This window comes from Sinocyclocheilus rhinocerous, unplaced genomic scaffold, assembly GCF_001515625.1.
Source record: "Sinocyclocheilus rhinocerous isolate Xijiao unplaced genomic scaffold, SAMN03320098_v1.1 scaffold774, whole genome shotgun sequence".
In the NCBI taxonomy this organism is placed as follows: domain Eukaryota; kingdom Metazoa; phylum Chordata; class Actinopteri; order Cypriniformes; family Cyprinidae; genus Sinocyclocheilus; species Sinocyclocheilus rhinocerous.
The window spans coordinates 131,119-143,788 of NW_015644352.1; the positions used below are offsets into that span (position 1 = coordinate 131,119).

Genomic DNA, 12,670 nt, shown 5'->3' on the forward strand with positions numbered 1-12,670 from the left:
TTTTTCAGAAAGATGCAGTGGTAACCTTAACATTTTATTTTATGATTTAACATTTGTAAATAGTCTAAAGCAAAAGAGTTGTACAAATTCTGAAAATCTTTTAGAGCTCATAATTTGTTTAAAAAATATGACGCATGATATTACAATATTACACATGATTACACATAATGAATAAATCAGTATATATAAAATTATTTAATTTAAGTGTAAGCTATAGCTATAGCTATAGTTGACCTTTAAATCAAAACATACTCATGAATTTATGGCATCAATTACTACTTTAGTTAATCAGAAACACAGTCTAAATATTATTTGTGTATTTTGCTTTCATTGTATTATAAGTAAGCCAACAGCGTCCCCTACGGAATTAAAACTCCTTACCGGACGGGCATTAGGACCCGGGGGAGGCTGCCGCTGCACATGCTATTACCGTTTACTCTATCACACACCGAACGCATCATTCTGTACCTGCATTCTTAGTTTAAATGCAGCGATCCAAAACAGTGAATCCAATCACCATTCAGGTAAAACTTTGCTTCAAGAATGAGCCACAATGCTGACATGATCTAATCGCACTGCTGACATGATCTAATCGCTAGCACACCCTGAGCACATGTATGTGAGTTAATGTATTCCTCTTATCAGCAAGACATATCAGCATAATTTTTCATATCGGGCCGATGCCGATATTTACATTTAAAGCCGTTATCGGCTGATCCCGATATTGGTCTGATAATATTGTGCATCCCTAATTAATATGCAATTTAATTGTAGTTGAACTGCACTCACAGGTGTTTATTGACTATTTTTGACCAGGGATAATGAACTAAAACTAAAAATATTAAAAACATTTTTGTTAATTGAAAGTAAGCTAAGCTAAAATAAATTTAGGAATTAAAATAAATGTAGAAAATTGGGAATGTTTCCTTGGTAAATAAATGAAATAAGTTTAAGTTGAAACAAAACAAACTAGAACTAAAATAAAACTAAAACTGAAACAAGTTAAACTTAAATAGTAATATAAAAAAAGAACTAATAAACAAAAAAAAAATCATAATAAAAACGAACAATAAAAAAATAAATAAAAAACAACTTATTAAAATTCCAAAATCACACATTTACAAAAAAATCTGAAATTAAAACGGAAACTGAAAATATAAAAATATAAGCTTAAATATTCGAATATTCTAAATATTAATAAACATAATAGTATATAAATGATACTAAAATAACAAGCTGCAAGACTTATTTATTTGTTATGAATCATATTAATATCAGTTCCAAATAAAAAAAAAATATTTCAAATGCCAGTTATTGCTGGTTATGCCTATGACATTACTATATAATTGGCTAAAATATATGTTTTTTGAGTTCAGCAAAATTAACTATGTTGTGATATTTACCATTACTGTGATGTAAACTGATTTATACACCATGATGTAAGACACTGGTCATGCCACCTACCCATAGTTATTTAGCTCTAGCTATTTGTCTTTTAGAAAATTGGTGTTTTTGGAAAATGTTGTGAGTGTGTGTTTGTTTCGGAAGACTATGTGAGTGGAGGAGAGATGTTTACTCACTTGTATCAGAGAGATCATTTCTCAGAGGATGAGGTGAGGATCTACGTGGGAGAAATCATCCTAGCCCTGGAGCATCTGCACAAGGTACTAACATCTACTGGAGTATCTGCTGCCCACACTTTCATTGATAAGCACTTACACGCTTATGCATATGTAAGTTAGTGGAGTTAAATTCACTTATACAATTAATTAAATATGCTGAAAAACCATACACTTTTAAAATTATTTAATTTAACATTTTTATGCCTTAATTATTTGTAAATTAAATGCAGGCAGGAAAAGAAGTCATTTATAATTACTGTTTGGGAGAAATGAAATTATTTAGAATTATCAGTCATATTTTATTATCCAACCTTTATAGTCATTTTTTACTAAACTGAGTTTAACGGTTAAGTTCAAACTTCTAAATCTATAAAAATAGATTATGATGAGATTTATGGTTTAAATTTAGATTTTACAGTTTTGCTGTACTTTATTTGATCTTGTGTTTTCAGCTTGGCATTGTGTACCGGGACATTAAGCTGGAGAACATCTTATTAGACAGCGATGGCCATCTGGTTCTGACAGACTTTGGGCTGAGTAAGGAGTTTCTAGAAGAGGAGGTGAGAAAATAAAAGCTAACAAATAATAACTGTAGTTTGGATTTATATATATTTTTCTATTGTATCCATGTTGTAATCCAGTGTGCAGTTCTCATGCTGCTATGTTTTGTTCACGCGTAGAAAGAGAGGACTTACTCATTCTGTGGCACTATAGAGTACATGGCACCAGAAATTATCAGAGGAAAAGCTGGCCATGGCAAGGTGAGAGGAGAGAAAATTAGTTGACAAATCTCACAAAAGAATTTTGTCATATTAAAACATTTCATTTCACATAATGAAAAGAAAAAAGTGTGCTATAGTTGCAAAAAGAGAATCAAGAATTTGGCTTTTTTTGCATTGTGAAATTCATTTTCTTGATAATTAAGCACTTTGCCAAATAAAATATAATATAATGTATTCATCTTTTTTGAGTTTGTATTTATCATTATTTACAAACATGATTCTCATTATTACAATCATCTACAAATGTCTTAAGCATATTTTACTTTCATGCATGTTAAGCTGTGATAGTTTGCATCTTTTTTTTTCACAGTAATGAGAATTATTATTATTTTTTTTTACATTAGATGACTTTTTATTGCTTTACAGTAATGAGAATTTTCTGAAAAATATATATTTTGAAAAATATACATTTGATTTTCATCAAAAATATGACTCAGACATGTTTTTAACCCTATTTGGATGGTAATCGTTTCCCATGAGGACATCTGTAGAAATAAATTTGCATGGCACCTGTAACCTTTAATCAATAAATGTTATGCCGTGACACACCTCAGTGATAAAACATTCAGATTGCATGTTATTCATGTTGGAGGAGCAAATGTATTTAAGTTTATAAACTTATTATTATATTGGAGCAGTGATGTAATATTATTCTCATTAAGTTTTCAGCATTTCTGTAATAAAAGAATCTGTATTTAAAACGCATGCATATTATCACAAAGCACATTAGTTACCATACGGGTCTTGGTAGTGGCAAAAACTGTTTATAAAACAGTCACAGTCAAAACCAGCAGGTAATTTGGCTGGGAATTTTTATGCTGGTAGTGGAAGACAAACACAAACATTTTGGATTCGAATGGCAATAAAAACACCGTCTGGCCCTTGTAAATGTTGAAATTACCATACGCCCCCATGAGAAACAATTACTGTCTGAATAGGTCTGTTGACAGGATTATGTGAGATTCACCAAATTCTGATTAATGAGTGATAAAGCATGACGTGTATCTCTTCCTGTCTGTAGGCAGTGGACTGGTGGAGTTTGGGGATTCTTATGTTTGAGCTGTTGACGGGAGCTTCTCCGTTCACTCTGGAGGGAGAGAGAAATTCCCAGAGTGAGGTGTCCAAGTGAGTCTCGCTCGCACATGGGCAAACCTCCATGACTCTAATGATTTTCTCCAAACGTCCAGATACACAGTGAACTGCCACAGTGTTTAAACTCCCAGTGATAACAACTGTTGTTACGGCTGCATCAGATGAGTTATTTCCCAGAATTAAATGAACATTCTGTCTCTGACAGGCGCATCCTGCGCTGTGAGCCTCCATTCCCCTCGATCATTGGCCCCTTGGCGCAGGATCTACTGCGAAAGTTACTGGTCAAGGACCCTCATAAAAGACTGGGCTCTGGTCCCAGAGGAGCCGAGGAGATTAAGTCTCATCCTTTCTTTAAGGTTCTCTCTTCATTCCATCTGCTTTCGTTTTGCTTTTCAGCTGTTTTTATTCCTCACACCTTAACTCTGTGTTTAAGGTTGTTGTAATCATTGTAGTGATGTAGAAAGTTTGGCGACCGAAAATTGATTTTTAGTTTCGATCAAAACATCGGTTTTGTAAGGGCCCAAATCATTGATCAAAATGGTGACATTTAATTAGCGCTTCTCCAGTGGCTCAGTTTGACAATGTATCTCTTTCGTGCACACAACGTGGATATGCTATAACAGGTTGTAAAATTGTATCGATTGTATTTACCTCAGGAAAGCCATTCTACGGTGACCGGGAGGGGACATGTTCGGTTAATTTAGTTTTGTCGTAGCCACGGCATATTAACTCATGGGAATGTGATATGTCATGGGTGCGAGAATTTTTTTGAGGTAACAAAATCCTGTTGTAGCCACGCAATGTGAAGTCGATCCATCCATTTTTCGTGGCCACGACTTCTTAACTGTAATATAATTATATTATAATATTCTTAGAATTCTTATAATAATAATATTAACTGGTTAGGGCTATATTTTTATATTTATTGTTATATATGCTTATTTCTAGGGCTGCCCCCAGTGCTCGCCTATCATCCATCAATCTCAAATATGGCTTATCATCTGAAATATGTTAGTAGCAGCAACTTTACATGGCCACTTAACCCAGAAAAATATGCGCTATTGAAGTGTCTGTGCGGAGTGTGGAAGCTGAATTAGTGCGCTCTCACTGCATGACCAGTGGAGGCGCCAGTGCGCTCACTTGCTCTTAAAATACTCCCTCATTTTTGCTCATACAGATAAGAATATCCTAATACATCTTTCGAATCTGTAAAGACTGTTTATTTGTGTGCGCTCACAATAACAACAAAAGATTGCGTTTTTGTGAAATAATGAAAGCAAACAGGATGCGCTTTCTGCCGTCTCTGTCTCTCTGAACTTGAGCACGAAACTCCGTATATACTTGCCTTACAGACAAGAAAAATATATCTATAGAGAGTGAAATGTCTACTTTCAAATGAACTAATTCAAATGGAAAACAAATATTCTCAGATTATGTAACCCGTATGAAATCTGCATACAGGCGCATCACTACTGCGGAGATGATGAGTCAGTGTCGCCGACTTCATCTTTTAAACCGAAAACACAGAAAGCACTAGTTTCTCAATAAATTATTAAAATGTTAATGCAGCCTCCTTAATGTTTTTCCAGGGACAAATGACACATTCATAATCATTACTTCTGCCGGTGCGCTGTTGCCAGTTCTTGCCAGCTTTATGTGTGCACTTGAGCACTTATTAGGCTATGTAGGCAATTAAAGGCTCATTATAATTATTTAAATTAGTTTAGTAATAAACGTGCGATTAGACGACTAATGCTTAAAATCAATGACTGCTAGTCAACCAGAAAAATCTTTAGTTGAGGGCAGCCCTACTCATTTCCTCATTTAGGCTAATTTGTGTAGTGCTTTACCTAATTAACCTTCTGTATAATTATGCTAGCATTAATAATATGCTACCATATATTTTGCAAATACTGTAAACACCTGACAATTATGCTAATATAGTTTTGATTTTATGATTGTATTTACTCCCGTATGTGACGATAAATGAGCATTTACAAATTAAACTGCACAAATGATTCATTCCTCAACGAAACACTATAGTATTTATAATTATAATCTATTACTTAGCCGAAATAAAATAAAATATATGTTAATTTCAACCTTTAAACCTTTTGCACTTCCAGTAAAAAAAAGTCATAGAGCATAATCAAAGCTTTATTGGTGTGTCGGGCATTTACAGTAGGCTATTATTTACAAAACTATTCAGAGAGGAAAGAGATCTTAATGAAAGGAAAATAAATCGAATGCATAGCGAATATAAAAATATAACTAATAATAATAATAATAAGCAAATATTACGGAAAAAAGACTTACAAGACTGTGGGATGGATAAAAATGTTTTTTTTTTTTTTTTGTAGGCCTATTTTATTTTATATACTTTATGTAACATTTATTCATGATAAACTTCATTCAAATGCTGTCTACATCGTGCGCAATACAGTCCGGAAGCCTAGGCCTATGGTTAATATAATAATTTAATAATGCAAGGTAAATTATTTCTATAATAATTAATAATAATTTTTTTAAATGAAGAATTTCTTAATTCAAAATAAAATATTCATAAATCCATCTCTCATAATCCCAGGTTGCTATGGTTACGCAGGTTTGTTTAGGCATTAAACTCGTTCCCTCAACATAGCAAGTCATGGCCACGAGAAATGGATGTCGTTCCCTCAACATAGGATCTTGACTTCACATTGCGTGGCCACAACATAAGGATGTCGCTACCTCCACAAAATAATATTGTGACCATGACATATTATCACATTCCCGTGAGTTAATATGACGTTCCCATGAATTAATATGTCGTGGCCACGACAAAACTAAGTGAACCAAACATGTTTCCTCCATGTTCAAACATGTTCACCGTACCATTCAATGTTAATCAGATAAAAAATAAAAAAATAACTCTAGAGAGGAGCATTTTGCTAAATATAGGCCTATGCACTACAGTACATTACATATTATATTTTTACTTAACCTGTTATCTTCAAATGTTTATTTTTCAATAATGAATTGGAGTAGAAACATTTATTATATCATGACAAAGTTACAGCTATAAACAACTTATTGGTTTCCATTTCAGCTGAATTAAATCTTGATGCATGAATGAATTTTGATGCATCACTGCTCTTAATCATTTCTCCATCCTTATCTCATCTTTTCTGTTTCTCTCTAGTGGTTGTGTTCCAACCCATTTTACTTCTGTGATGTGATTTATTATTATTATTTTTTATTTATTTATTTTTTAAATGTAGGACAGGCTTGATTTTATTCATTGAGAACTGATTAGATTGTGAATAGTAGCTTTTTTATATGACATGTGGTTTTAGGAGTTGACAAACAAGAGGGCTTGGTGATGTCTAAAAGGAAAAGTAATTTCAGAGATGGAGCAAGTTATTGAATTTTAATTAATTATTATGGGATAAACATTAATGGATAAAAGATCAACTTTAAAGGGGTAATTTTTACTCTTATTTGTATAAAAAAAAAAAAAAAGAGTTTTACATGGTTTTATTTTTTGTCATCTCACTGACTCTTATCCATTTTCATGCACAAATGGTCTGTTAATTTCTGTGTAAAAGCCTTTTGCAATGATTGGCTAACTTTTTTAGATAAAAAATTAATAGCAATACATATTTATGCAATACCTAGATCAATATAATTTCTGTATAATTTCTAGATCAATATAATTTCTGTCGCTCGAAAAATATTTTTGTAAAGACTGTATTAGTGCTGTTTAAGGTCCACATTAAATAAAAAATGTTAATGATTTTTTTTAATGCAGATTAATTTCTGTATTTATGTAATTATTAGATGTGGATAAATTAAGTCGCATCACCCACTTCTTAAAGACTGAAGGAACCTAGACCTTGGTTAAGGCTGTATGTGTTAATTAATGAAAAGAAAATCACAGATCTTCATAACAATTTTTGAAACGTAGCTTCAGTAAATGCTTTTCCTTCCAAAACTGAGAAAGTTAGAGTGTGTTTTCAATGTACATCAAACTCTTTTATTTTCAGGTGTAGTAAAATGTTAGTTTCTCTTATATGAGAAATTTAAGACCAAAGTGATTTTTGGTTTCACAAACAAAAGTGTCTGAATATTAAGTATTCATTCTGAACTGCATATCTATTGATTCATCATTTAAAATCCCAACAATTTTCTTCATATAAAATGTTTGATCTGAAAAATTTAGAATGTTTAAAACAAACAAACAAACATATCAAATCAAATGACACTTGATACTTGATCTGATACAATGACAAGTGTTTTAAGTGTCCACATACTTTTTGAGGTTGTCACGCATCTCATCTGATTGATCTCTTCAGGGTTTAAACTGGTCCGACTTGGCTGAGAAAAAGGTTCAGAGTCCATTCCGACCAGAACTGCGTAATGAGTTGGATGTGGGTAACTTTGCGGAGGAGTTTACAGGAATGGAGCCGGTCTATTCTCCTGCCAGCACACCACCTAGTACAGACCGTCTGTTTCAGGTACTCGCACATACAAACACACCTGTCCCTGTGCCCCTTTCATGGAGACAAACACATGCATACAGTAGATTACATCCCATTTCCTGCCACAGCCCTCCATTATTAATATCAACAGATAGTGTCACTTCACACATACACACACAGATGCAGTACAGCTTTGTAACTTAATACCCAAACACCCGATCATGTCACACACACACACACACACACACACACACACACACTCACACTTTATTGTAAGAGTTTAAACAAACCTTAGCTGGCCAAAACAGACCAGTCTAACCAGCTAAACACCAGCCTAACCAGTCTGGAAGACCAGCTAGACCAGCTTAAGGAAATAATTGACTTATATTCATATAATTTCAAATCTTTTTTTTTTTTTTTTGATAATAGAATATTCTTTCAGACTAGCTAAGACCAGATCATTTTTTTCAGAAGGGATTTTAGATTTTACTCTGTAACTCTGTAGTGATTCTGTCCTCTCTTGCTCTCAGGGCTACTCTTTTGTGGCTCCTTCTATCTTGTTCAATAAGAATGTGGTGATGGCGGATGTTCTGGATGCTCATGTGAATGTTGACAGGCCTGGTTCTGCTACAGTTCAGCGCAGTGCTATGCTAAAGGTAAACGACACCTCCAAAACAATCTTTGAAAGAGAATTTTGAAATTTTTTTTTTTTTAGGTGGTCAAAAAAGGTTAAATGGAATTGTTTCTTCTGTCTTTTTCAGGACTCCCAGTTCTTTCACCACTATGAGCTGTGCCTGCAGGGGGCTCCACTGGGCGAGGGTAGTTTTTCTGTCTGCAGGAAGTGCAGACACAGGCAGAGTGGCCAGGAGTATGCTGTAAAAATCATCAGCAGAAGGTAGAGACATTAAACCAAATTTGTTCATTGCCAAACCACATTTATGTCATTGCTTGAGTCACTCTTTGAGGTTTCCACAAATTAATTAAGATATGGGTTGAGCTTTAAAAGAAAATAAAAAACCAATAACATGATATTCTAAAAATTGATGCACCCATTTTTAGTGGAAAAATTATGGAAGGCCACTTCAATGTAAAAGAATATGAAAATTTTTAGTAAAGTAAAACAAATTGATCAAGAATAAATAATTAGATTTGCTCAGCATGATTTAAAAAATAAAGAAAAGTACCTTTTTCCTCATTTTAGTTGAATATTAGTGTTTGCTCTAAATTCTGAATTATTTAGACTGTTTTTGGAGAATTACAGTGTCCCTTAAACGGTGTTTGCTTCACTATTATTCAGCAGCAGCACAAGAGAGCAAAAAGTTTATACGTTTATGAGATTGTGTTCCAGTTTTAATATAATGAGAGACTGGGATGCTGTGAAGTAATAAATCAACAATACATTCATTATTGTCCTAGGTGACTACTAACATAGTTACCAAGTCAAAGAATGTGTAATTCACTAATAATTGCGTGAGATTATTCATATTTATATGCACAGGAGAACTTCTCACTAAAAAATTCAGCCTAATTCATAACACAATAACTTCCCATAGCGTAGTAGAGTGGGCCTATACAGTGTGTTCCCAAACACCAGCCATAAGACATTTTATTTCCAACAGTGCTTTAGTCTTAGCACTAGAGGTGTTTGATATTGACAAAAAGAAATTGTCTCATAACGTTTAAGAATCAGGTCAGGTCTTTTGTGGCTGTTTTAATGCATTTAACCACATGAGCATCTGCACTATACTGTAAAAGCAATCTGATCAAATTTGTATTTGACTACTTTTGTTTCATCCCACGTTTACACCTGTATGTAAACCTGTTGTGACTGATAAAAATGCAACTTTAATACCATGTTGTAAACAAGACCTAAAACGGCTGATTAATTTAGAAACTAAGCAAGTAACTGTCTTTATGAATGGGTTATTGTAGGGCTGCCCCCTAATAGTTGACTAATCATTAGTCGACCAAAAGAGGCTTGGTCGACCAAAATTTTATTAGTCGCTTAGTCGCAGAAAAAAAAAAAAAATCCACAGGCGAAGTCACGCAGTCCGTAACTAACAGATCGTTAACGGCTAGTCTATGGTAATACAGTACATCAGGCAGGACATCCAAACGCTCGCCTATCATTCATCGACCTCAAATATGGCTTATCTGAAATATGTAAATATTAGCAACTTTACATGGCCGCTCAATGTAATGTTAACCTAGAGAAATGTGCGCTATAGTGTCTGTGTGGAGTGTGGAAGCTGAACAGTAATGCTCACTGCAGGACAGATGGAGGCGCCGGTGCGATCATTTGCTCTTAAAATACTTCGTCATTTTTGGTCATACAGATAAAAGTAATACATCTTTCGAATCTGTAAAGACTCTACGTTTATTTGTGTGCACTCACAATAAAAAACAAATCGCGCTATTGTGAAATAATGAAAGCAGACAGGATGCGCTTTCTGCCGTCTCGGTCTGTGAACTTGAGCGCGAAACGCATGTGTATATCTTTACCTTACAGACTTAAAAAATATATCTATAGAGAGTGAAATGTCTACTTTCAAATGAACCAATTCAAATGGAAAACAAATATTCTCAGATTATGTAATCCGTATGAAACCTGCATATAGGCGCATCACTACTGCGGAGATGATGAGTCAGTGTTTCCGACTTCATCTCTTAAACCGAGAACAAAGAAAGCACTAGTTTATCAAAATATTAAAATGTTAATGCAGTCTCCTTACTGTTTTTGCCTGACACATTCATAATCATTACTTCTGCCAGTGCGCTGTGGCACGCTTTATGCGTGTGCATGAGCGCTTATTAGGCTTTGTAGGCAATTAAAGGCTCATAATAATGATTTAAATGGTTTATTAATAAACGTGCGATTAGTCGACTAATGCTTAAAATGAACGACTACTAGTCGACCAGAAAAATCCTTAGTTGAGGACAGCCCTAGGTTATTGAATCGTTCAGAAATGCAGATTCATTCAGTAATGAAACACCTCTATGTGTTGCTCTGAGATGGCTTTCTAACTGTGTTCTAATAGGCTACATCATGCAGTGAATATGTGAACTCTTGGCATGTTTTGGTTTTTGCAAAGCGAGTGACATACTCGATAATGCACATCATTAAAACAACAATTACGACTTTATCATAGATGAAACATATTGCAAACCCCAACTCATAGTTTTTCTGCTGTTGCAGGATGGAGGCCATGACTCAGAAAGAGATAGCAGCACTACGCCAGTGTGAATCTCACCCCAACATCGTCACGCTCCATGAGGTCTATACCGATCAGGTATGCCACACATACAGTACCTAGCTATCAAAATGAAGACATTCTGCTGTTTTTAAGCAAAAAGTAATATGTATACATACCTGGTCACATATGTTTTACACTATTACTTCTCTTTTTATAGCTTTTTACTACCCCCTGTATATCACTTCTTTCTTCTTTTTGTTCCTATTTTCTCTGTTCCATCTCTCGTAGTATCACACGTATCTGGTTATGGAGTTGTTGCGTGGTGGAGAGCTGTTGGAGCGAATAAGGAAAAAGAAGATGTTTGCGGAATGGGAGGCCAGTCAGCTGATGAAGAGTCTGGTGTCTGCGGTCAGCTACATGCATGAGGCTGGAGTCGTACACCGAGACCTCAAACCAGAGGTAGAGAGACAGATACTGGCAAAAAGAATTAAAGATATAAAATATTTTTTTTCTAGGGCTGAGGGAACTAACTAGCTACACCCTAGCAGCTAATCAAAACACTGGCAACTACAGCAGGGTGCTAAAAATAACACTAAACACAGTGATGTTTGCACAGTGAATATAAAATCTAGTTTAGTCTACTTATGATGGATAGATGGAACAAATCAGCATGAAAGTACAGCAAAAGGAATATGTCTACTTGATGTATTGAAATGTTGTCATGACATTTAAATTTTTAGCTTTGATGGAATACCTTATATTCCTTTGATGGAATACCATATACATATTCAATACCACAGGGAAATATTAAGGGCATACAATTTGAACTACATCTAATTTAATTTGCTGTTGACTTGGGCTAGGAAATATAGCTAAAAAAATTATCAATATTTTTTCCAATTTTGATGATATTTGATATGTATATCAATAATTTTCTATTGTTCTCGAGAATTGTAAAAAGGTGTTGTTTTTTTTGCCCAGGATAGAACAGCTATTGTTACAAAGTACATAACAGATCATTTACTGCAACAACTATCAACATCGTTAACAAAAATAATCAATCGTTAACAACATGCTTATAATAGATAGTGATCACCTTTTGCTTTTTACCAAATTGACACAAAAGGAACATTTAAAATATAAAAATATGAAAATGCAGGCATAATAATAATAATAATTCTAGACATAATATAATATATTACTATTGAAATACAACTGCACTGTAAAATTACAAATGCTTTATAATTTAATTACTTTAAACTACAGTAGTATAGTGACAATACTTACATCTTAAAGGGGTCATATGATGCTGCTAAAAAGAACATTATTTTGTGTATTTGGTGTAATGAAAATATAACTTATACACTTAATTAAAACACACACACTTCTGTATGTCAGTTTACTGTCAGAGAAAAAGTAAAGAAAGAGAAAAAGAAAGAGTAAAAAAGCACAGCTGGAATCAATGTGTCGAAACTGTATTGAAACAGTTTCTATTATTGAGAATCAATGTGTATCTAATA

The 12,670-nt window shown here is 33.9% G+C and overlaps 1 protein-coding gene across 3 annotated transcripts in view; it reads left to right on the forward strand.

Annotated features, from left to right (window-relative positions):
• LOC107758164 (ribosomal protein S6 kinase alpha-4-like) overlaps window positions 1-12,670 on the forward strand; it is a 42,653-nt gene that overhangs the window by 18,170 nt on the left and 11,813 nt on the right. For all 3 annotated transcript variants that reach the window (XM_016575839.1, XM_016575838.1, XM_016575837.1), the window contains exons 5-14: window positions 1,549-1,664; window positions 2,075-2,182; window positions 2,303-2,383; window positions 3,426-3,529; window positions 3,702-3,852; window positions 7,831-7,992; window positions 8,487-8,612; window positions 8,718-8,851; window positions 11,153-11,246; window positions 11,439-11,609. In XM_016575839.1, the coding sequence (XP_016431325.1) occupies window positions 1,549-1,664; window positions 2,075-2,182; window positions 2,303-2,383; window positions 3,426-3,529; window positions 3,702-3,852; window positions 7,831-7,992; window positions 8,487-8,612; window positions 8,718-8,851; window positions 11,153-11,246; window positions 11,439-11,609 (1,247 nt within the window). The remainder of the gene's footprint in view (window positions 1-1,548; window positions 1,665-2,074; window positions 2,183-2,302; window positions 2,384-3,425; window positions 3,530-3,701; window positions 3,853-7,830; window positions 7,993-8,486; window positions 8,613-8,717; window positions 8,852-11,152; window positions 11,247-11,438; window positions 11,610-12,670) is intronic.